Source organism: Bos indicus x Bos taurus, chromosome 4 (assembly GCF_003369695.1).
Source record: "Bos indicus x Bos taurus breed Angus x Brahman F1 hybrid chromosome 4, Bos_hybrid_MaternalHap_v2.0, whole genome shotgun sequence".
Classification (NCBI taxonomy): domain Eukaryota; kingdom Metazoa; phylum Chordata; class Mammalia; order Artiodactyla; family Bovidae; genus Bos; species Bos indicus x Bos taurus.
Window position 1 is genome coordinate 88,684,646 of NC_040079.1, and position 24,364 is coordinate 88,709,009.

Consider the following 24,364-nt stretch of genomic DNA (forward strand, 5'->3'; position numbering starts at 1 on the left):
CCTAGATAGCATATTAAGAAGCAGAGACATTACTTTGCCAACGAAGGTCCATCTAGTCAAGGCTATGGTTTTTCCAGTGGTCATGTATGGATATGAGAGTTGGACTATAAAGAAGCTGAGCACCGAAGAATTGATGCTTTTGAACTGTGGTGTTGGAGAAGACTCTTGAGAGTCCCTTGGACTGCAAGGAGATCCAACCAGTCCATTCTAAGGAGATCAGTCCTGGGTGTTCATTGGAGGGACTGGTGTTGAAGTTGAAACTCCAGTACTTTGGCTACCTGATGCAGAGAGCTGACTCATTGGAAAAGACCCTGACGCTGGGAAAGATTGAGGGCAGGAGGAGAAGGGGACGACAGAGGATGAAATGGTTGGATGGCATCACCAACTCAATGGACATGGGTTTGGGTGAACTCTGGGAGTTGGTGATGGACAGGGAGGCCTGGCGTGCTTCAGTTCATGGGGTCGCAAAGAGTCAGACGCGACTGAGCGATTGAACTGAACTGAACTGAGTGCCCCCCTGCCCTCCACCCCGTGTTCTCAGACTAGCATCCACATTGTGTTCCATGCTTTCTCCAGGCCTGTCTTGCATCACTGTCACCCGCCATGTGTCTCGACCCCTGGTCTCAGCACAAGTATCACTGCTTCTAAGAAGCTGCCTGCCTGGCCTGCTCTCCACAGTGACCTTCCTCAGTTGGTTTTCTGTCATTTCCCAATTTATTATGGTCTTTACTCATATCTCACTTTTAAGGATTATTGTTCTGATAATTGTGATTTTTACTAGTTGCAGCAGTAGCTGTTAGCTCTCCCCCAGGTAGTGTGTGTGTGCTTCACGAGGTCAGAGGCTTACCTGTCTTGTTCACAGGCATAATCCCAGTGCCAGGCACCTAGCAGGTACTAAGTACATATTTGTTAAAACGGCAAGCAAGCTGTATAAGGACAAACATGATGAAATCATGGAGTTTGGATCAGAGCTCGGTACACTACATTCTGACATTGAATGTCAGTGTGAAGTCAGAGATGAGGAAGCCAGAGAGTTCAAGGAAGACCTTCCGTGATGAACAGTGTTCAGAGTTAATGAGATAAGTGATACAGAGGCCAGAGCAGTGTACTTATTGTTATATTTTCTGAGACTAATTACTAACAGTTCTGCTCAAGCTAGATTTCAGTAAGGAGAGGCTAGAATCAGGGGTTTTGTGGTAGGAGGTTATTGCACCAGTGCAGAAAGGGTGACAAGGACTTTGATGGGGAGATACCGGGGAAATATGCGAGAAGAGGTCGATTCAGGACTCCATAGTTTAGAATTTTGTGGTAACAATGCTCCATGTAGTCCAAATATAAAATAATCATGCGTCTTCCAGCATTCCCACTCCTGGGCATATATCCAGAGAAAACTCTTAATTCAAAAACATCCATGCACCCCAATGCTCACTGCAGCACTATTTACAAAAGCCAAGACGTGGAAGCACCTAAATGTACATTGACAGAGGAATGGGTAGAGAAGATGTGGTACAGATATACAGCAGAATTTTACTCAGTCATTACAAGAATGAAATAATGCCATTTGTAGCAACATGGATGGACCTAGAAGTTATCATACTAATTGAAGTAAGGCAGAAGGAGAAAGACAACTGTCATATAATAGCACTTACGTGTGGAATCTCAAAAGATGATACAAATGAGCTTATTTATAAAACAGAAACAGATTCACAGGCGTAGAAAACAAATGTATTGTTACCAAAAGGGGAAGTTGGGGCATGGAAAAATTACAAGTTTGGGATTAGCAGATAAACAGTACTATATGTAAAATAGATAAATAACAAGGTCCTGCCGTATAGTACAGGCAGCTATATTCAATATCTTGTAATAAACTATAATGGAAAAGAATCTAAAAAAAATATACATATGTATAACTGAATCACTTTACTATATACTTGAAACTAAGACAACATTGTAAATTATACTCTAATTTTAAGAAAAGTCATGCTTCCTTCTTAATATGTGTTAGTTGCTCAGTCATGTCCAACTCTTTTGTGTCCCCATGGACTATAGCCCTCCAGGCTCCTCTGCCCATGGATTCTCCAGGCAAGAATACTGGAGTGGGTTGCCATTTCGTTCTCCAGGGGATCTTCCCAACTCAGGGATTGAACCCAGGTCTCTAGCATTGCAGGCAGGTTCTTTACCATCTGAGCCATCTGGGATAACACTAAACTATTAGCCAAAAAAATCACATAAAAAATATGACATTCTCACATGAACTGGGTACAAGTCTTTATCTCTACCCCAGCTCCTTTTTGGTAAAGCACAAAACTGGCACGATGATGTCTGGATGGGTTGAGGTGACAAGGAAAATTGAGATCAGATATCTCCAATGCTGTTGACTTAACAAATGAGATAATGGATGTGGAAAATGCCCAGTGCTATTAGTGAAACTATTCATCCAAATAATTTATTGTAAAACATAGTACTGATACTTACATTTTGGGTCTCTACCTAACATTCTTTTTTCCTGCCAAATTGCCATCTGAAAAGAAAATGACCTGAAACAGTTTTCTTATGATGCTACATTTGCTTAATATTGTTCTTTTTCTTTCTTTCTTTCTTTCTTTCACTTAAGCACTTGCACAAGATGAAGAAAACAGTGACAAACACGTGACTGTGACAGAGGCTGAAGCTGCTGCAGATCCTCAGGTGTGACAAGCTCTGTGAGGCCCCTCCCTATGCCCTTCTTCTGTGGTGAGAGTGGTGGGAGAGCGCAGGTGTAGGCAGGGGATCCAGGTCTCACCTTCTGTGTTCTGTGAAGTTATGGGAATGGAGCACTTATTTTTGATTAGGAGATATTCTACAAGAAAGGCCCGAAATTGCTCATTATGTTTATAATTTGATTCATGGGAGAAGGACAGGTATGGAGACAGCCCCCACTTCCCAGAGGAAGCAAGCCAAGTAAGTGAAGAACCAGGGGAGACCACCCTGGGGCCATCCGCCCCCTGGAGACGGCAGAGGAGAGTCAGTGGGGCCAGAGCCCAACAGATCAGTGCGGTGCCTCCCCTGGCAGACTTTCTGTACCCACCCCCATTATTTACCTCGTGGCATGAACATACTTTTAGTAGCAGCTGACCTCAAATAGTATGGCAGCATAAAAACTCTGGACACCCTACTGCTGTAAACTTTATGTAAATGCAGAGCATTGAAAGTTTCTTTGTGGGAACAGAAGGGAGAGAAACAGAACAGATGGCATAAGGACTTTATTTTGCAAAGTCCCCAGCAGTTCAGCTCCACTCCTCAGACTTGCACTGCCTTGATACCCAGCTATAGCGTTATGTGATGTGGCTAAATACCTAGCTGCATTAAAGCAGTTTCTTAACCCTTTTGAGGGTTAGATGACTCATCTCTAAACCTACCTGATAGGGAAGTTGTGAGGATTAAAAAGAGAAGTGTGTTGAATAAGAAAGCCATGGGATTTTATTATACACAAGAAAGAGAAAAGAGTGGGTTCAGGGGAGTCCATTACTTGGAAATCGTGTTGTGTACAGAGCGGTGGGGTTGACTTATCTACCCAGGGAGAAAAGTTGGATAGACTCTACGCTCAGGGTGAAAGGAGCAGAAAAACGAAACAGACAAGCCCATTTTAGCCCTTACTAAAGTGGAGGGTGTTGCTGGGTTCTCCTTGCTAGACCTGCCGAGGAGATGCCCTCTCAGGGTTGTGATGATGGTATCCTGGTATCAAGTGGGTCCAGACTCATCAAAATGGGTGCATTAAATGTATGCGACTTGTTGTACATCATGTATACCTCAATAGGTCTGGTGAAGAAAAGATGCTTAGTTTGGTTGACACCTCGCACTCCACCTTTAAAGTTGTAAATCTGTGGATTCCGGTTAGAATAATCACATTAACTTTGTTAGGCAGGATTGCATAGGCTTTCATGGCCTAATAAGTTCATGTAAGGACTTGTTTGGAATTGTTTTGCTATGGTCATACTCAGAATGCTGCAATCCACAGGCTTATACTGCAGTTACATTTCAGGCTTCCAAATAAACCTGGGCAGGGATTGCTTTCTCAAAGTTTTCTTAAAGGGTTAAGTTATTAGTGGGGCCTTGTATTTATTATAGTTTCTCAATTTAAACTTCTAGTTTTATTTTGGACTTATTCTGTGGGCAAAAGTCTGTGTTAATCAAGTTCTATTCCTTTGTGTATCTCAAGTGGATGTGCAGAGCTTGCTCTACAAGATTTTGTGATTTTTCTTCAGCAACGGTGACATCTCTGAGCATCTGTAGAATGTACAGAGGAATGATGGCCTGAAACCGGTGAAGCCATAATTAGATCAGGAACAGATTCTTTTTAGGTTGGAGAGTCATGAGTTAATTCAGTGGGGTGCCTGACTGTGAGTGTTAGAGGCCTGGACAGCTGTCACCTCCACTAACGTGTCTGAGGAGGTCTGATCTGCTCCCACAATGAGAGGGGCCGCTTTTAATGGCTTAATCCTGCAGGTCCATCTATTCAAATGCGCTGAGTGGACTCACCAGGGGTTCAGGTTGTGTAAGGCGAGCTTAAAGAAAACATCCACAGTTTCTCCATCACATACCTAGACAGATTTAGAAATAGATGTATGTGTGTGCTCATGGGTATAAATGTGTGCACTTTCCACAAAAAATTTATTCATTTGATATTTGTTGTGTGTGTATGTATGTAAAAATTAATCAAGCACCTATATGCCAGGCTCTTATGGTATTTCACATTATTGCAGTCCTCACTCCAGAGCATGCTTTAAACAAGTTAAATGCAAACTGGTTTCTCATTCCTTCCCTGTATGTGATGAAATATGTCACTACAAGAAAAACTTCCTGTGGCTGTTGAAAACTCTAGGTGTACAAAGGGTTAAGCTTGTTACTAACTCTGGAGAGACTGGGCCTTGTTGTAAAAGGGTTTCTCAGAAACCTTTCCCAGAAAACTGGTTCTCTCCTCATATGCTGGTTTTCTGCCTGAGAAACTTCCTGTTTCCATGCAGTGATGTGTATGCACAGTGAAGGGAGCATGTAGCCTGGTGTACATCCCAGCCCTTCTTCCTCATAGTTGGTGCCTATAGGCAAGTTCTGTAGTGTCTCTAAACTTGTGTGTTCCTGTAGGGTGGCATCCTTTGTCACCAGGGTGTCCAAAGTATCCCCACTATGCTAGGCAGTGACTAGCATGCTTGGTTTTCATCTTTAAAGTGGAGATGTTATGAAGCTGAAATGAAGCAACATAACAAATGCCTGCCATTTTGGCACGTAAAAGATTTGCCCTGTGAATGCCAGGCCACACCCATGAGGTTAAGAGCTCTGCCTCCCGGGCCAGGCTGCCAGAGCTCCGGGCTGGGCTCTGTTCCAGCACCCTGGGCAAGTTCCTCTGCTCTCTGGTGTCCTATGATGCTTTTCTTTAGAGCATCAAGAGTTAACACTTAGATAACACTTCAAACGCACTCTCCTAAGCTCTTTGTTTTTATTAACGTAGTTTAAAACCTCACAACAAACCCTGTGAGGCTGATAATATAATTACCACCACTTTACAGATGAACGGCTGATGCCAAAAGCTCAAGCTTCTCTGTACACCCGTGTACAGCTGAATCACATCTCAGAGACAGAATTTTGGATGAAGTAGAAAAGGATAACCTTTTTACTTTGCCAGACAAAGGGGGACACAGCGGGCTCCTGCCTTGAAACACTGTGTGTGTGCCCTTGCCCCTCCTCCACAAGGCTTTGATGAAGAGTTTTATAACAATACTTCCCAAGGGTGAGTTTGCTGACAAGATTAGGCAGGGGTGTGCTGTGCTTAGTCACTCAGTCATGTCTGACTTTGCAACCTCATGGACTGTAGCCTGCCAGGCTTTTCTGTCCATGGGGATTCTCCAGGCAAGAATACTGGAGTGAGTTGCCATGCCCTCCTCTGGGAGATCTTCCCAACTCAGGGATCAAACCCAGGTCTCCCACATTGCAGGTGGATTCTTTAGCATCTGAGCCACCAAGGAAGCCCAAGAATGTTGGAGTGGGTAGCCTATCTCTTATCCAGGGGAACTTCCTGATCCAGGAATTGAACCAGGTCTCCTGCATCGCAGGTGGGTTCTTTACCAGCTGAGCCACCAGGAAGGGTGTGCTAGGGTCTCCTAATCTTGATGAGCTTCTCTGGCTCCGGCTCTTGCCTCTGGTGGTTTCTTGGTTCTCCTTCCCTTGATTAGCAACTGAATCTGCCCTTTGGAACTCAGGGAAGCTCCTGGAAGCTGGAATATTGCCCCTAAGCAACAGGGGACAAAAAGGCCGGTCCCCCATGCCTGTGGAGCGCCAAAGGACCCTGCTAGGATTCACTGCTAAGTGGCGGGGATGCGAATCCAAGCAAGGTAGTCTGGTTCCAATATTCTTGCTTGTAACCACTGTGCTAAACAGCCTTTCTAACATTTCTGAAATGGAGATAATTGTTCTGAAGATTAAATGAGTATATGTGAAGCCGTTAGAACAGTGCCTGGCATACAGTAAGTTCTCAGCAAAAGTTAGCCTCCTGGTGTTCTCATGATCATCTGTTGCATTCTGTTTTGGTTTGAGAATCTATGGTATCTGTCAGGGCTGGGCTACAGTGGTACTCTGTCTACCATTGTGGTGTCTGTATATCAGCATGCTAGACCTTTACTCGTTATAACCATTTATATAGGACTAAAGGGTTAAATCATCTTTATCAAAATGTATAGAACTTTTTCAGCTTCTAGTTTAAGGATTGTAATGAGATATTCCATGAATAATTTACAGCATTTTGAACTTTAGAAATTCTCCCTGTTTATGCAGGTGGCCACTGGATTCAGTAATTATTTTGTCTCCTATTCCCCCATTGGACTCAATCATTTTATTATTAAGTGATGATAACTGTTAATTATACAAATTGATTACCAAATAGTTCATGATTGTTTTATTAGTAGCAAAATAGTTTTTTTTCCAAAATAGACTGAAGAAAGCTCTTATTTAAGGTTGTGATAGCTATCATAGAAAACAGATGATGCTTTTAAATCTTTTGTGTTAGAATATATTAAATTTACTATTCTCTTTCTCTCTCTCTCTTTTTTTTTTTGTAAACTTTATTATTTGCCCAGCTCTGGTGCTCTGCTTTGCAGATGGTCCATAATGTATAAGACCTAAGCTGTAATTTCTCTCAGGTCAAAACAAGGTAAAATATGGTGACTTCTCTATTCTAGTCTGAAAGTTCAAAGAATTAAATATATATAATGTATGAACCCCTTACTTCATCAATCACATTAAATCTGTGATGTATGTAGCTTCATCAGAAGAGATAGTTATGTAATATAATAGAGGAAGAAAAGCGTTTGAGGGAAGTAACAGTCAGAAATTCCATGTAGCTCTGGTTTCTGCCCCCTTCTGTGTTCTGGGCACAGTTTGGTGCAACGCAGTATCACATATTGTTGGTGGAGGATGGGTCTGACTAACCAGTGTGGAATATTAACACAGGTGATGCCACAGGGGAGGAAGGCCGGAGGAGCGAATCTCCCTGAACTTGCACTGTGAGCGCAAATCCCAGGCGCTGATGCCCCAGCATGGTGTAGAGGCCTGTTCTTGTGATGCCCTGGGCATTAGTAAACCTGCCTTTACCATCGCACTTTCTATCACATTTACTTTTCACTGTAACTGCTTCTTGATTCTTTCCCCAGTTATCAAAGTGTGCATTTTTCTAGTCCCATCTAGTAAAATATTTGTCATCATTTTCTTTCTCTGAAGAAATTTGAGAAAATGAATAATAAAAATGAAATTATTATTTATTAATATTTTCAATTTATTATGAATTAACTTTTGAATTTTCCTGAAAAGAATTCTGTTTTTTCTATTGGAAATAGGGACGTGCCTTTTAGTAATGTAATATAACATCCCAGCCGATCAGTGTTTTATTCTGTCATTTGGGCTTTCTGTTTAAAGTAGCAAAAAAAGGGTTTTTATGAATTTCTAGTCAAGATATAATTTTTGAAGAAATGAATCTATTATATAGTAGTCAATTCTAATTTACCCACATACCCTGAATTTATGTTGAAGAGCATTGTTATTACAGAGGTGCTTTCATGAAAGGTAGACTTTTTCATCCTGGTTTTCCTTCCCCTTTCCTTCCCCATGCCAAAATCAAGCAATTTTGGCATGATGCTTTTTCTAGGTGTTATAGAAAAGCTGAATTTTAAGGTTATGATAATGTAGAAAATGCTTCCATATATAGAACTGTGCTCTTTCACCTTATGTCATAAAGGTTGTTCATTTATCATCCTTGTAGCTTTTCCTAAGGGAATTTTGTCCAAGTTTCATTTTATCCCTGAAAGAATGGACCAAACATTTTTATGACTCCATTTATAAAGGAAACAGACTTTTCATTTACATTCATAATATTTCTCAAATACTGAAAATCATATGAATTCCTTTAATTATGCATTACAGAGTTGTTTTTTTTTTTTTTTTCTCCAAAGCAGACCTTGAAATAAGGCTCTTAAATAACTCTTCTGACTGTTACACATTAATCTTTTATTTTTTTCTGGTCTAGAGTGTTAGGTGAACAGTTTATAATTAATTTCACATAGATAAATTAAGTAGTCCTGTCATATGAAAGTCTAGATCAAGGGCGGTTAGTTATCTTGCCTCTCTTGCCATAACAAAGCTCTCAAAATATATTAATAAATTCATGGCTTTTTTGAATTAAATCACTAAATTACAGAACTGTGAAAGGAACCCCCTGGAGAACATCTGGTTGAGCATGGTATTTCCAAAAAGGACTGTCTTATAAAACTATCTAGGATATACGGGCATCTCTCCAGGCTTGAAGTTCTCTAGGGAGTGAAGAAGCTTTCATAACCCTCCTTGAAAGCCTTTTTTGATAGTTATATATGAGTGCTATCAAATTGATTATCTTGTGAAATGCACCTAGAAATTATGCAAGAGACCAGAAAATCTAGATCACAATATTCCTTGTAAAATTATAAGATGATTTAATTATAAACATGAAAAATTTAAGCCCATCTGAAAAACCATTTTTTAAAAATAATAGCATGTTGTGTTTAAAATACGTAATTTGTACACCCAAGTACATGGTACTGATAAAAATGTATTTCCTCAAAAAAGAAAAGTCTATAGTTAGGATCCTAAGCAAGAAGCTCATGTTCACATAGAAGCCAAAGAAATAGTTAAGGTCTCTTAAATTTCCTCTCCTCAGTCCTATCGTTTTGTTGCTGATGATATTATCAGTTATATTCTAAGGATACGTGTGGAACCCACAGACAGAAGTAAAGACTCTCTGTCCAAACTGGCATCTGTGGAAGCTTGGCCCAGGTGTGTTGGAGCCGGTGCTGGTGAGAAGAGGTAGCAGGCTCATTCTCACTCGCCAGGTCAGTTAGCTCGAGGTGCTCTCCTCCTGTGTACCATCCCAGCCTGGCCCATCCCACTCGTGCCCTCTGTTACCCAAGGCTGCCACCCCAGGGAGCAGGCAGAGATGGGGACCAATCCATCACACTGCTGAGCAAGCAACCGCGCAGCAGGTCCAGAGCTTACAGGGTCATTGACACCCTCTCTCCTCTAGCAAGACAGTGTATTAAACACTGGGAGAATGACACGGAGAGACAGAGAAGAAATCCTAGATGGTCAGCATAAATGAATTTTCTGGATAACAGAGATACAGTCCTTTAAGTATCAAAACATTTAAAGAATGTTGATCATTTTTGTCTAGAAATTTCCCAGAATAATTTCTTTGTCTTCTTAGTTTTAAAGGAAGATCCTTAATTCCACTGGTCCTCTTTTTACTCTGTGGCAGTGATTAAAAGAGCATCTTCAAGATTGGCCCATTTGTTTAGCATTAGCTCAGGTTATGAACTCCATTAAAATCCTGATAAACCAGTATGTCTAAGGAGGATGGCTAGAATGGTAAAAGGATCTAAAAATAAAATCAAGTGGGTCCTTGCTAATGCTTGGCAGTCTGATTCTATTTTTGTTGTCCAGTTTCCTATTCTCTCAGGTCAGAAGTTGAGAAACCACAGCCTCCTGCCTGTTTTGTAAATAAAGTGTTATTGGAACACAGCTGTGCTCATTCACTTACATACTGTCTCTTGCTCCATTTGTGTTAAAACTGCACGGTGGCTCAGACGGTAAAGAATCTGCCTGCAGTGCAGGAGACCCAAGTTCAATCCCTGGGTCAGGAAGATCCCCTAGAGAAGGGAATGGCAACCCATTCCAGTATTCATTCTTGCCTGGAGAATCCCATGGTCAGAGCAGCCTGGTGGGCTACAGTCTGTGGAGCTGCAAAGAGTCAGACACAACTGAGCGACTAACACTTTCACTCTTTCACTTTGGGTCCTTGCACCAGAACCTCACAGCCCACTGAGCCTAGAATATTTACACTCTGGCCCTTTACAGAAAAACGTTTGCTAACCCTTGGAACTGAAATGACTGTTACATGCTCTCTTTTGTTATGCTTCCAGCATCTTCTCAGGGTCCTTACTCTCAGCTAATTACCTGAATTGTTGTTTCTGAAATAGAGGTCTTCAAAAAAGAATTTCCATGTTCTCGTCACCAGATATGCCAGCCTACCTGCAGTTCACCCCCTGTATCCTCCCCTCCTGTTACAGTGAGGGAAGTATTCACATGCGTGTTTCTGAGAGTAGATCTTTATGCTCTTTTTCCTACTCAAGCACACGTCTCCTGAAAATGCCGTCTCTCTGGCCCACGCCATCAAATTTCTCTCTACATGGGATGATTTCTAATAAAGATAAATGTGCTGGAATATCCCTCACCTTAAATGAGCAACCAGAGCTTCCTGCTGCTGCTGCTGCTGCTAAGTCGCTTCAGTCGTGTCCGACTCTGTGCGACCCCATAGATGGCAGCCCACCAGGCTCCCCCGTCCCAGGATTCTCCAGGCAAGAACACTGCAGCGTCACTCTTTAACTAGTGTCCCATTCTTTAAATAAAACTCCTCAAAAGAGTTGTCTCTCATTCTCTGTGAAGGCCATGTGAATAAAAGCACTTTTTTTTCTCCCAAAAAAGTTATACTCAAAGTCAGCAATTACTCTTGTTAAATTCCATGTCAGTTGTTCGAGCTCCTTTTATTTGATGTTTCAGCTGTACTGGATGCAGCTTTTCACTCCCTCCTCTTTGAAAACACCAGACTCGCTACTCACCAGGTTCTCCTCCTAGAGCCCTCCTCATTCTCCGTTCCAGATTAGTCATCTTTGTTGTTTAGTTGCTAAGTCGTGTCCAACTCTTTGCAGCCCCATGAACTGTAGCCCGCCAGGCTTGTCTGTCCGTGGGATTCTCCAGGCAAGAATACTGTAGTGGGTTACCATTTCCTTCTCAGGGGATCTTCCCAGGGATCAAAACTGAGTCTCTGGATTCTTGACCACTGATCTACCAGGGAGGCCTCACTCTTCATCTTCCCAATATCTAAATATTAGACTCAGTTCATGGATTTCTTCTCTGCTTTGTTTGCATCACCCCATTGGTAACCTTAGTCTTTCCTCTGGTTTAAATATGATCTACCCTATGATGACTCCCATCCCCAGCTTAGTCTTCTCTGGATCTCCTGGCAGCCAACCTGGCAGCTCCACATGGATGTCTTAATAGGCATATCCCATACCAGATGACCCCCCTTCCCCAAGTCTCCCAATATCAAGAACTGACAGCCCCTACCCTTCTAGTCACTCAGGTCAAATATCTTAGAGACAACCATTTCTGCTGACCCTACCTTTGAAATAGATCCAGAATCTAACCACTTCCGACCAACTCTACTGCTGCCATTTCTTTTTCTAAACCAGTTCTTGTCTGAAGACCAGTCTTAATTGGCCTTCTAGCTTCAGCTGCTTTCCCCCACTTAACAGTGTTTTCTCAACCCAGAAGATGGAATGATCCTGTTAAAAGATAAGTTGGATTATTCCAGTCCTATGTTCAAAACATGTCAAAGTATTTTTCCATCTTGTTCAAAAAAAGAATGTAAACCTCTTGCACGTCCTGTACAGAAGCTACACGTCCTGGTCCAGCATCACCTCTCTGAACTGTCCCACAGGTCTGCCCTCACCAGCTCTGCTGCAGCCCTGCTGTGCCCTCCCCTCATCCTGGAACATGCTGAACACTCCCAGACCTCGGGGCCCTTGAACTTCTGTTCCTCTGCCTGGAACGTCCTTCACTCCCCTTAGGTCTCCTCTCAGATGTCAACCAACAAATCCTTCTCTGTCTCTTACCCTACTGTATTTTCCTTCTTATCATATACCACCATCTGATATTTCGTATCTGTATGTTAATATAATCCACATCTCCTATTTACTGTGGTGTTGGAGAAGACTCTTGAGAGTCCCTTGGACTGCAAGGAGATCCAACCAGTCCATTCTGAAGGAGATCAGCCCTGGGATTTCTTTGGAAGGAATGATACTAAAGCTGAAACTCCAGTACTTTGGCCACCTCATGGGAAGAGTTGACTCATTGGGAAAGACTCTGACACTGGGAGGGATTGGGGGCAGGAGGAGAAGGGGACGACAGAGGATGAGATGGCTGGATGGCATCACTGACTTGATGGACGTGAGTCTGAGTGAACTCCGGGAGTTGGTGATGGACAGAGAGGCCTGGCGTGCTGTAGTTCATGGGGTCGCAAAGAGTCTGAGCGACTGAACTGAACTGAACATGACGTGTGACTTGGTCTTTATTGTTATTCACCACTGTGTTCTTAGAACCTGTAATAGATCTTGGTGCATGGTTGTTCCAATAAAATCAGTTGAGTGAGTGACTGAGTGAGTGAATGAATGAATAAAATAGGGAATTAGGGCAATGGCAATGGCACCCCACTCCAGTACTCTTGCCTGGAAAATCCCATGGACGGAGGAGCCTGGTCTGCAGGCTGCAGTCCATGAGGTCACTAAGAGTTGGACATGACTGAGTGACTTCACTTTAGGGGAATATACATGAGGAATGCATAAAGGAGGACATCATAGATATTGGTATTTAAATATTTAGAAGGTCGTCATATTGGATAAAAAGTAGACCTACTTTCAGTTGCTTTAAAGGGCAGTGCTAGTACTCATGGATTGAAGTTTAGTGGTTTCAGAATTTTGTCTAGCATGATAAGGGGCTTTCCAGTACTTCTGGCTCTCCAGCACTGCACAGCCTATCTTAAGATAAACTGAGATCCTTGTCTGAGGAAACCCTGGAGACGAACTGGAAGACCACTTGTGAAGCACACGGTAAAAATAAATCCCTGACTTTGGTGTAGAAATTCCACTTGCCGTTCCAGGGGAATCTGATTTGGACCACTTCCGATTTTTTTTTGTTGTTTCCTTCCTTTTTTGTGGAGAAAATGCTAGATGAGGAGCTGTCCTTGCCCTTAGGAGTAACTCCTTAGTCACTGCTTTGCATGGACGGTTCCATTCTTCTGATGCCCACTCAACAAACTGTATGTCTTCAGTACAAACCCTTAAGACCCTAAAGTTGTGATCACTTGCTGCCCGTTTCTCTGTATTTGGTCACATTGCTGGGTCCATTCAAATCCTGTAGATTGTATAGGGTAAAACGAGGATTTGATAGATTTGGGTGTTCCTGCCAGGAATAACTTCAGATTTCTTTTTGGGTCATTTCCTCATATATCAGTGTGAACCATTTTTGAAAGAATTTGAGTAGAAACTGTTCAGAGTGTGTGTTAACAATGAACATTTTTTTTTCTTATCAAAATCCTAGATTCTTTTTCATATTATCATTATTACTTGGTACTTGGGTATAATGAAAATATGGTGCTTTGTGGACCATTTCTAAACTCTGAGTAAATTTGAAGCTTTATTTTTGCAGTTGTTTTTTAATAACTTTCCACCACATTTCATGCAACATTGGAGTTATTTTACTGATATTGCCCCACAGTAACTTTTCAGTTTTGAAGAAAAGAATTTCTTGTCCTTTCCTTGTGAACTGTGTGTTTGTACATGGAATGAGCTGGTGGAGCTAAGGAATTAGGAGGTTGTGTACTGTTATTTTTAGTTCTCTATCACTTCACCCTGATGGCCGGAGTAGTTCCTGGCTAACTTTCCCATGAGTTTTTAACCTCTTGCTGGGCTTATGTAACAGGAAACAGGCTGTCAGGAACAAATAGTGGCATAGCAGGAGCACCCTTTAGCAGCAAATGATTCAGTGCGCTCTGCCTTTCCCTCTCTTACAGTAGACTGATAAATGATCTCAACTTAAGTCTTTTGGTGCGGCATTCCTAGGTTAAGTTTCAGTTTTGGAGAGGCAACATATTTTTACCAAGACCATGATTCAATCCAGGCGACAAGAGAAGATGAGTGTATTATAAGGTGAACTATTCAGTGAGCGGTGTCATGTCCTGGGACTGTGGATTTAAGTATATCTTCGCTTTTTCTCCAACTCTTAAGGCCGGCATGATGTGCAAACTTCAGGAGAGAGATGATATCGGGCGAATTGAACTGGTCCAGAAGCTGGCAAGAGAAAGCTGTCAGTTTTTGCAGACGGACAAAAAAGAACAGGAGAAGTCTGAACACGTAAGCACTTTTCCTCTTGGGGATGCAGGTTTGAAGGGGTGGGAAGTGTTTCTGCCTGGTTGTATGTTTGAAGAGAAGAATATTTTATTTTAAATTCTTTGGGCTTGGTTTTTTTTTTTCCCCCCCTCCAAAAGCATGCTTCTTAGTAAAAGAGAATGACAACTGCTCTAATTTTCTAGGCCAGTGGTTTATGACGCTGGATTTAGAAGCAGTCTCTTCACAGAAGTAGATCATGGAGAAATATAAGAATGCAGAGGAGCACATATGAATGCATGTCTATTTGATAGCTTCCAGGCTTGACTTGGGGAGTTTCACCCCATCAGAAACTCTGTGGAGTATGAATTCTAAAAGAACATTCTGATGTACTTTTATGTTGAGCCCGGGGGTGGGTCTAGTTATCAGGCAAGTAAGTCCTAACTCAAGAAATAGGTGAGAACAGAGGAACAGATTCTAGATGCTTAGACCAAGCGGCAGAGTCAGAAGGGCGTTTTCCCAGTGTTTCATGAACGTTTGTGTTCCAACAAGAGTTATATTGTTCAGATGCAGTTAGACTGGAGGGAAGGGACGCTTTGCTCCGTTGTCCTGAAAGCGGTTATTCAGACTGAGCCTTAGAACCAAGAACGCTGCGGTCATGCTGGGGAGACAATGGGACCACTCACTTCTGCTCCACACTGTTGTCTGTTGACTTCGTGTTGTTGTTTGTAAGGCCTCACCCTCCATGCTGAGCCCTCCAGGATTGCTCATGAAGACGAAAATTCCCCAGTGTTTATGAACGTGTCTTTTCTCTGACTTTTAATCTTTGCTGAAATGTTATTTTCAACCCTTTGCAAGGGAGCAGAATTGGTTCATGCTCGTTCTGCTCCAAGACCATCAGTACAAACAGCAGAGATTGACAGAGCGGGAGAGGAGGTGAGAGGTCCCAGGATGGCAGGCTGTCCGTTTGATCACGTAACACATCTATAGCCGTGTGGCATTGAGTCATTAGCTATCAGTGTCTCAAGGGGGAGAACAATTAGGCAGTTTCAGAGCCTGCAGTGGCAGTTATCTTAGAGGTGACTGTTGGCTTTAAGTTTGAGTGGACGTCTCAGGAGCCTTCACCTCAGAGGGTACTACTTAAGGAACTTTCTTGCATTGTCAAAAACACTCCAAAGGTTAACTGTATGGAAGACTGACTCCTAACCTCTTCTGCATCCATAGAATATCCCGGTGAATGTCTTAAATTTCTCAAAACAATGTTCCTTTTGATTCATCTTAGTTAGAAGAGCAGTCGTTTTCATATGCTATATTTTATCGATTTCCGGGTGCACTCACCCCCTCCCTCCACACACATCTTAGCATTTCTGAAATCAGGATGAGTCTTAACAGTTGATGATATGAAAACATGCCCTAGTTTAATTGAGAGCATTTCTCTTCCCTGCTGCTGCTAAATCGCTTCAGTCGTGTCTGACTCTGTGCAACCCCATAGACGACAGCCCACCAGGCTCCCCCGTCCCTGGGATTCTCCAGGCAAGAACACTGGAGTGGGTTGCCATTTCCTTCTCCAATGTGTGAAAAGTGAAAGTGAAATCGCCCCATCATGTCTGACTCTTAGCGACCCCATGGACTGCAGCCTACCAGGCTCCTCCGTCCATGGGATTTTCTAGTCAAGAGTACTGGAGTGGGGTGCCATTGCCTTCTCTGTTCTCTTCCCTGCTGCTGCTGGGGCTGCTGCTAAGTTGCTTCAGTCGTGTCCGACTCTCTTTTCCCTGCTACTGCTAAGTTGTTTCAGTTGTGTCCAACTCTGTGCGATCTCATAGACGGCAGCCCACCAGGCTCCCCCGTTCCTGGGATTCTCCAGGCAAGAATACTGGAGTGGGTTGCCATTTCCTTCTCCAATGCATGAAAGTGAAAAGTGAAAGTGAAGTCGCTCAGTCGTGTCCGACTCTTAGCAACCCCATGGCCTGCAGCCTTCCAGGCTCCTCTGCCCATGGGATTTTCCAGGCAAGAGTACTGGATGACGTATTATACAATGGAGAAGGAAACGGCACCCCACTACAGTATTCTTACCTGGAAAATCCCATGGACAGAGGAGCCTGGGACAGTTCATAGGGTTGCAGAGTCAGACAAAACTGAGCCTGGGACAGTTCATAGGGTTGCAGAGTCAGACAAACTGAGCGACTGAGCACACATTATACAATGGATTGTATATTCGATTCAGTGGATCAGTGACAACCTGAGGGGAGGGAGGGATCTTTTAAAATCAGACCAATAGAGTAACCCTTACCCTTCCCCAAGGTCAGAAATCACCAGCCTTAGGCCATAGACAGCTTTATGCTTAATAAAAAGGTACCTGTGTTGCCTTTGCCTGATTAGTTTAATCCAGAATATTATAGTTACAGTTAATGAGAATATAATACCCTCCAAATACAATTGCTGCTGTTAAGGACTTTGACCATGAGATGGAAATTTAGTGGTGGAAGGTTTGCAACTCTGCTTGTGGTTGTGTACTCACTGTTCTCTTTAAACCTTCATTTTAAGATGATAAAAAAAAACACTATGGTTTTTTACTTCTTGCGTGAATGTTGTAATAAGGATGCATTAACAGCTCTGAAGAGTGTGTCCTTCTGAGGGGAAAGAGGATGTATAAATAAATAGTGGAATGATGGCCTTTTCTCTTTAGACTTTTCCTGCTGAAGCTGACAGTCAGGAAAGGTGAATATGAAGGATTCTGTGATCTCCCTCCTTCAAGCTGACATCAGCTGAATTGATGAGCTCTCAAGGCTAAGGCTTCCACGGTGTGCCACCAGATGGAACCTTTGACACTGGGTGCTTCCTGCACCTTTTACAGTTGTTCGTTAGGAATAAAAACCATCTGCTGGATTGTTTCACTCTTTTGTCTTAAGCACTCGAAATAGCAATCCCTTTGCTTGCCGATGGAGTTCAGTGTCCATGAGCTGGTTGCAGCGTTTTCATTTTTCCTGCCCTCACTTTCTTTTCAGCATCAGTCATCTGTTCTTGTCCATGAAAACACACAGAATATACAGAGGAAACTGCAGTTTACTTAATGTAAACCTAGTTCTGCAGTTTCCTACTCTTATAACAATAACAATTATGACCAAACCCTAGAGTTAACATACAAATTTCCTTTCTTTTGTGATTCTCAAATGCTTCAACTACCTCATCTACCATTCTTGAGCCAAAATTATTCAAGTGGACAGTGGTAAAATTTGAGTTTAGAATCTCAGATGCCTATCGGTCATTCTTTTTAGTGAACGACTTTGCTTCTCCAGTTCCAGTAAGCCATGTCCCTCTTTGTACATAAGCATTCAAAAGAGAAAGCTGCTTTAAGGTACTACTGCCCAGAGATAGACATGAATTTGATAGAATAAGGCTTTTGTTGCTGGTGCATCTTGTTACAAATTGAAGGGGCTTTGAGATTTCTGAGTAGGCATATCTAGTATCTTCTTAAACTGGTAAATGTCATGATTAAAAATGGATGCAATTAGAGAAATGCTTCACTCTGTGCTTTTGCCGGGGTGTTTCTGAAGTTTAAAAAAAGTTAAATGTATAATTACCACAAGTTTCTCAGGAAGCACTTTCTTTTCCTATTTTGTATTAACAGGCTGTAGGCAATATTAGCCAGCACTCATTCCTAAGTGTTGAAAATTATGTGAGAACTTTTAAGAAGGGGACAGAAAGGGCTGTTTCTTATAAACATTATGAGAGTGAGCTTAATATTTCGTCATTAATTCTTTAAAGAAATTGCCTCTTATGTAGGCATCATATTTTCTGGTCTTAGTTCTATGATTATATCCATAGAGGAAGGGGCATATGTTACCAAATGGGAACTTTTGAGCTTGACCTGGAAGGATGACTAAGGTCATAGAAGGGCATGGCAGGGAAGAGCATTCAAGACAGAGAGACGGTCAGGAAGGTGTGTGAGTTGAGCCTGGGCAGTTCTTGGGAAAGGAGCTGGGGTGGGGTGGGCTGTGAGGGAGGGTAGAATTCAGTTGTGAAAGACCTGGCAACCCGCTCTGAGCAGTTTAGATTTGCTTTTCTGGCCAAGGAAAGCCATCAAAGAAGGGAAGCGGCGTAATCAGATGTGGTCTTTGTAAGATCCCTCTGGCATTGGTTTAGAGGAAAAATTGAGTGAGGAAGAGGGAAACGCTGGAGAGAACCCTTAGAAAGATATTGTTGTGAGTCAGGTGAGAGATGTAAGTCTGAACCAGGGTGGCAACTCTGGGAAATGAGAAGGTCACAGATGATGAGTCATTTAGATGGTAAACTTGGCAGCATTTGATGACTGGTGATGGGAGGATGTTTGTGCTAATTTACACTAAGCAGTTTTGAAGTTTGTACTACAATTTCCTGGTATGGACATGAGAAAGTTGTCTTTATCACCAGAATGGCTGGTCATTTTCCCCAAAAAGCTCTGTAGCCGTTTCCCTTGCCTTGTCCTGCAGCCGTTTCAGGTATCTGAGATGCTACAGCACACCGTGTTTATCTCATCAGCAAACCGTCAGATGGGTTTTTGGCTAACAGTAGGGAGACTGCTTCTTCTGAGACCCAGGTACTTGGACGATAGCTTAAGCATAGAGACTCTCTGGTAACCTCAAAATGAACTGAATTATTTGGCCAATGCTTTGGCATCGGCTGCAGTGATGTACTTCCTTCAGAACTAACCGTGATTTTAGAGGTGTTCTCCTGATCCATTTAGTCTGAGTTGGTGTTTCTATCGGAGAAGGCAATGGCACCCCACTCCAGTACTCTTGCCTGGAAAATCCCATGGATGGAGGAGCCTGGTAGGCTGCAGTCCATGGGGTCGCTAAGAGTCGGACACGACTGAGCAACTTCACTTTCACTTTCCACTTTCATGCCTTGGAGAAGGAAATGGCAACCCACTCCAGTGCTCTTGCCTGGAGAATCCCATGGATGGAGAAGCCTGGTTGGCTGTAGTCCATGGGGTCGCACAGAGTCGGACACAACTGAAGCGACTTAGTAGTAGCAGCAGCAGGTGTTTCTATACTGTTATTCTAGAATATCCTTGGTCATTTATTCATTCAGTGCACCTTTATTAAAGCTAATGTTGTAGTGGATCCAGAATAACTATACTGGTTCCTCCCTGAAGGAGTGTAGTCACGTGTGGAGAGGAGATACAAACACATATAACAGTGGTAAGAGGAGAGACAGTGGTAATAATCCCCAGAGAGATACATGGGTGTCACAGCAAGAATTTTCACCTCGGCAAACAGGATTCTTTCTTATGGCAGAGGTAGAGTTTGATGCGGACCTTGAAGTAGGTTTGAAGTTGGAATTAAACAATCCAAACTGAAGAAGAGCATTCCTGGCAGAGAGAAGAGCATTACAAAATACACAAGCTGTTTTTTTTCCTTGATATTGAAACCACTCTGTGTCACCAGAGCACCAAGAGTGGGGTTTGAGGGAGATGGTGGCAAAGATTTAGGAGAAGGAAAAGTTGGTGAGGAACGAGATCGGGGCCAGGCTGTGGAGGATTTTGAGGGCTGACATGTTTCACTTCATTCTACAAATAATGAAAAGCTATTGACTTGTTTTGTTAGTTTTCATAAAAAAGAAGGATGAGGGGGCCCTTCTGTGAGGGAAATGATGTTATTTCAGTGTGACGGGTCAGAAAGCTGAGGCTGGTGAGTGGCCAAGCAGAGCTGGGCCAGGTGGGAACTCCAGTCCGGCTGCCCCTGGCCACCTGCTCGCTCAGCCATCAACCCCACAGGGCGCCTGGTGTGAGGACCGGAAGCCGAGATGGCAGGACGGTCCTGAGTAAGGGCGGCTGCCTGGACCACAACCCTGGGGGAAAGAGGACGAGTCTGTATTGAAAGGATGGTGGTGGTGAAGTATGGGGAGGAAGGAAGAAAAGGGATGCTTAGGTACAAGCTTCTTTTGAGTTCTAACTTAATTTTCTAAAGTGTATAGACAGTTCACATGTAGTGTCTGTGAAGCTGTTGGATTGAAGAACGACTCTAGACGTGGCTGCTGTGTTCTGCCATACCACACTGTTTACCGGAAGACTGAAACTCAGCTTTTCCTGAAATGTCATTTATGCTTCCTAGTGCATTACCTTGTAGAAGAGGAGTAGCAACACGCAGCTCCTAAACTCGACCTCCTAATTTCCACTCTGCAGAAACAAAAGTCTATAAAACGTGCGTGAAAGCCGTGCCTAGCAATGCTTGCTCTCCACAGGGGCCCTGTCTGTGTCCCTCCCCCTCCCCACACCGCTTTCTTTAGTCCCTTTGTTGAGTCTGGGACCCACCCTACTTCCTTCCCCTTTTCCAGTTCACTCATGAAATATGGGTGGGAAGGAGGTTTTACACATTCTGAAAGCGAATCTTGGCAGGGTCTGCTGCCAGGCTGGGGTCCCTATCTCTCAACTTAAACCGGAATTTCCTCTCCCCTGTTTCCTGCAGCCTCATCCTGGAGCCCTGCTTGCGTCAAAGGGCTCACTAGGCGTCCAAGGGCTTGCTGCCTGTGTGTCCCTGGGGCAGAAGTGGGCTGGAGTATTCTGGCTCTTGCTGCTCTTTATTTCACACTCTAAAAGTTGATCTCTGCATTTTCCCAACTTGCATTTAGTCTCTTACTTAAAAAAAAAAAAAACACTGTGTATAAAATGAAAACCCTCCTTATGCTCTATGTGAAATCAAACTCGCTTTATGCATAGAGGTGAGTAAAATTAAAGAGCAATCATGGCATTATTTGAAGTTTGCTGGTGATTTAGTTTAACCAAGAACTACTTAAAGACAAGTGCAGTGTTATCACATCATTGCTTAGTTTCAAAAGCCAGAATTCAAATCTAATAGGCAAGTCATAACATAGTAAGTGGCCCACTACTGAGAAATTCTATGCAGAAACCATGTTGTTTTTCTTAATGAGAAAAATCCCAACTTTGTGTTGGTTTGGCACTTACATACATACCTTTTTAGAGGAAATAGGCTTCATTGAGTGAGTTGTTTTTGTTCATCTTTAATCAGGATTAATTTTAATCAGAGTAATCATGAAAGTGATAGACGAGATAGGTCTTGCCTCCAAGAAGTTTACAGTCTGGCTGGAGATAAAATTCACACGTGGAAAACCAATGCACCATTCAAAACAGTGTTAAACGAAGTGTTTAAATAATTTCACAGACGTTCAGGGAGAGGGAAGTACCTCTGGTAAACTTTTTCGCAGTTGCAGCAATCCATAGAGAAAGTCTTTTCCTTTTTCAAAAGCAAGGTTTGGAAGTTTGGTTCATTTTAAATCCTGCTTTTATTTTGTTATTTTGCGTCATAAAATCGGCAGCCAGGCAGCCAGGGGACTTCAGTGGTTGAGCTCCCACTGTCTGGCAGAGCCATCTGCCCACTAGCTGGGGTTTTTAGGTCTCACAAGAAGCCTGTTGCAAGTCTCAACATTTAAAAAATAATATCTTCAGTTTTTAACAGTTTAAGCAGAGATGAACTTGTCATTATTGTATTCGTTTATTTTTCTGAAGATACTTGTTTATTTTTTAAAAGGCCCAGTTAAGAAACTGGATCCTGGCTCAGTTAATTTGGTTTATCAAATTCATATTCTTAGCAGATGTTGGATTCTCTATGGTACAGATGCTACTCACCAGGTTATCAAGTTCTTCTACTTGTAATATTAAAATAGTCATATTATCTTCAGTATGTTTAAGAAATCATACTGCTGTGTTGTGTAGTCGCTCAGTCGTGTCTGACTCTTTGCGACGCCATGGACTGTAGCCCGCCAGGCTCCTCCGTCCATGGGGATTCTCCAGGCAAGAATACTGGAGTGGGTTGCCATGCCCTCCTCCAGGGGGAGAAGTCATACTAAATATGGTGAAGCATTGAAATACTGAAAAATAAAGTATTTTTCTCAACTTTTGGTCCTCTCAGTGGTATACCTCACTCCAGACCCCTGGCAACCTTATATTCTTTTTTTTCTCTACCCCTATCAAGGCGTGATCTGCATTAATATAACCGTATTGATACTTTGTAGGTTGTCATCTGATGAATTAACACTAGAAATCTTTGGTGGTTTGGTTTCATTTGAATTTATAATGAGTGGTTTAAGACAAAGGATAGAGCAAAGATGCGTGGACAGATGGACAGCCCTTCATAGAGAGATGGACTGTACTTCATGACAACTGTGTACCACTGAGGCCTGGAGAAATAAGACATGGAGACACAGGTACTCATGTACTTTGTGTCTTGATTCCCCCAAAGACTGTCCTGATACATCAGTGCTTTGGGGGGAGGCAGCATTGCAACAAATTTAGAGGCTGAGTTCACAGTTACTGTTGTCTAGTTGCCAAGTCCTGTCCAACTCTTTTGTGACCCCATGGACTGTAGCTCACCAGACTCTGTCCATGGGATTCTCCAGGCAAGAATACTGGCGTGGGCTGCCATGCCCTACTCCAGGGGATCTTCCTGACCCAGGGATCTCTTGTGTCTTCTGCATTGGCAGGCAGTGGATTCTTTACCACTGAGCCACCTGGGAAGACCTGAGTTCCCAGTTACCTGCATGCTAAGCTCCAAGATGCGATGGAAGCTTATCACAGGACACTCAGCTGGTCCAGGGAGACATGCCTGTGTCCCCGAGGAAGAGACAGGATCTGAAGAGTCAGAAGAGTTCTTAGAAGAAGTGAAGCAGGGCAGGCAGAGGAGAAACCCACGTGAGGACAGGAAGGGCTGGTGCAGAGGACGCTGCCACTCTGCAGGTGGAACCAAGCGGCTGGAGCCTGGGGAGGGTGAGGAGGCCGAGGAAGCAAGGCCTTACCACAGGCTGAGTCAAAGACGGGGTGCTCAGAGTGATACAGAGCCCTTGTGGACACTTTAAACAAGAGATGACGATGATTAGATTTGAATTTTTGAGATTCCTCTGCTGCAGTGTGGGAATGGGTTTGCCAGCCTAGAATGGGTCACACTCACTCCTTTCAAAGCTTTCTGACTCGCCTTCCCTCACAGACCTCTCTTAATTTTACGTAAAACAGTAACCAGCATAAACGTCAAAGGTTTGCTGTGAAGACAGAATGTCCAATTATAGCTCAGCTCTTAACTAAATAGCTTTACTCTAAAATGTACCACCTCATCATTTTTCTTTAAAAAATTGACTTTGATTCAGTCCTGTTTCATAGAATGAATTTTGAACTTGTGTGTAATATGAATACTTTCTGTTAATTAACACCCGGCAGGCACGTATGTTCACATTAAATATACTTACTTTGCTGCATAATATTTGCTGCATATTGATTCAGCCAGAGTTTGGTGATTTCTGAGTGATTCAGATACTTCAGTTGATAAAGATGAGGAAAAGAAATTTATAAAAGATTTTCATGTGGGATGCAAAGAACCTTTTTTTTTTTTCCCCTTTTGCAGTGGGAAGTGGGTGGAAAGGAAAAATTCCATCTGGCATACAGCAGCCCTAAATGTTGTTTTAAGAGAGCAAAAATAGAAGATGGCTGAAAATATCATAACAGAACATAGCAGACTGTGGCCAAATGTACAGTACATATTTTTCTAATAAATCATGTTAAATACCCATATTTTACTTAAAACATGACCATGTTCTTGTTTGTCAGTATATACAAATTTGTCTTTAATTTTTGAAAAATCACCCACTCCATTATTGAAGAACAAAAGACTTGTTTGAATGTCTTGAAGTTAATGCTGTGTCACATTAGGTCTACCGGGAATAGGTTTTTGCAGGGTTTTCTTTCCTTTTCCAATCTTTCCCTCCTGTATTCAGGGGAAAAAAAAATGGAGAAAGAAGATATGGCACTTGGTCTCTTCATTTATTGTACATTTGTCTGTAATTAGGTGAACAAGGCTCAACAATTTTAACAAAACTTTGTAAATGTC

General features: G+C 42.6%; 1 protein-coding gene across 3 annotated transcripts in view; it reads left to right on the top strand.

Moving 5' to 3' along the window:
* Positions 1 to 24,364, top strand: part of RAPGEF5 (Rap guanine nucleotide exchange factor 5) — a 256,576-nt gene that overhangs the window by 141,074 nt on the left and 91,138 nt on the right. For all 3 annotated transcript variants that reach the window (XM_027539948.1, XM_027539946.1, XM_027539947.1), the window contains exons 8-9: positions 2,615 to 2,688; positions 14,394 to 14,519. In XM_027539948.1, the coding sequence (XP_027395749.1) occupies positions 2,615 to 2,688; positions 14,394 to 14,519 (200 nt within the window). The remainder of the gene's footprint in view (positions 1 to 2,614; positions 2,689 to 14,393; positions 14,520 to 24,364) is intronic.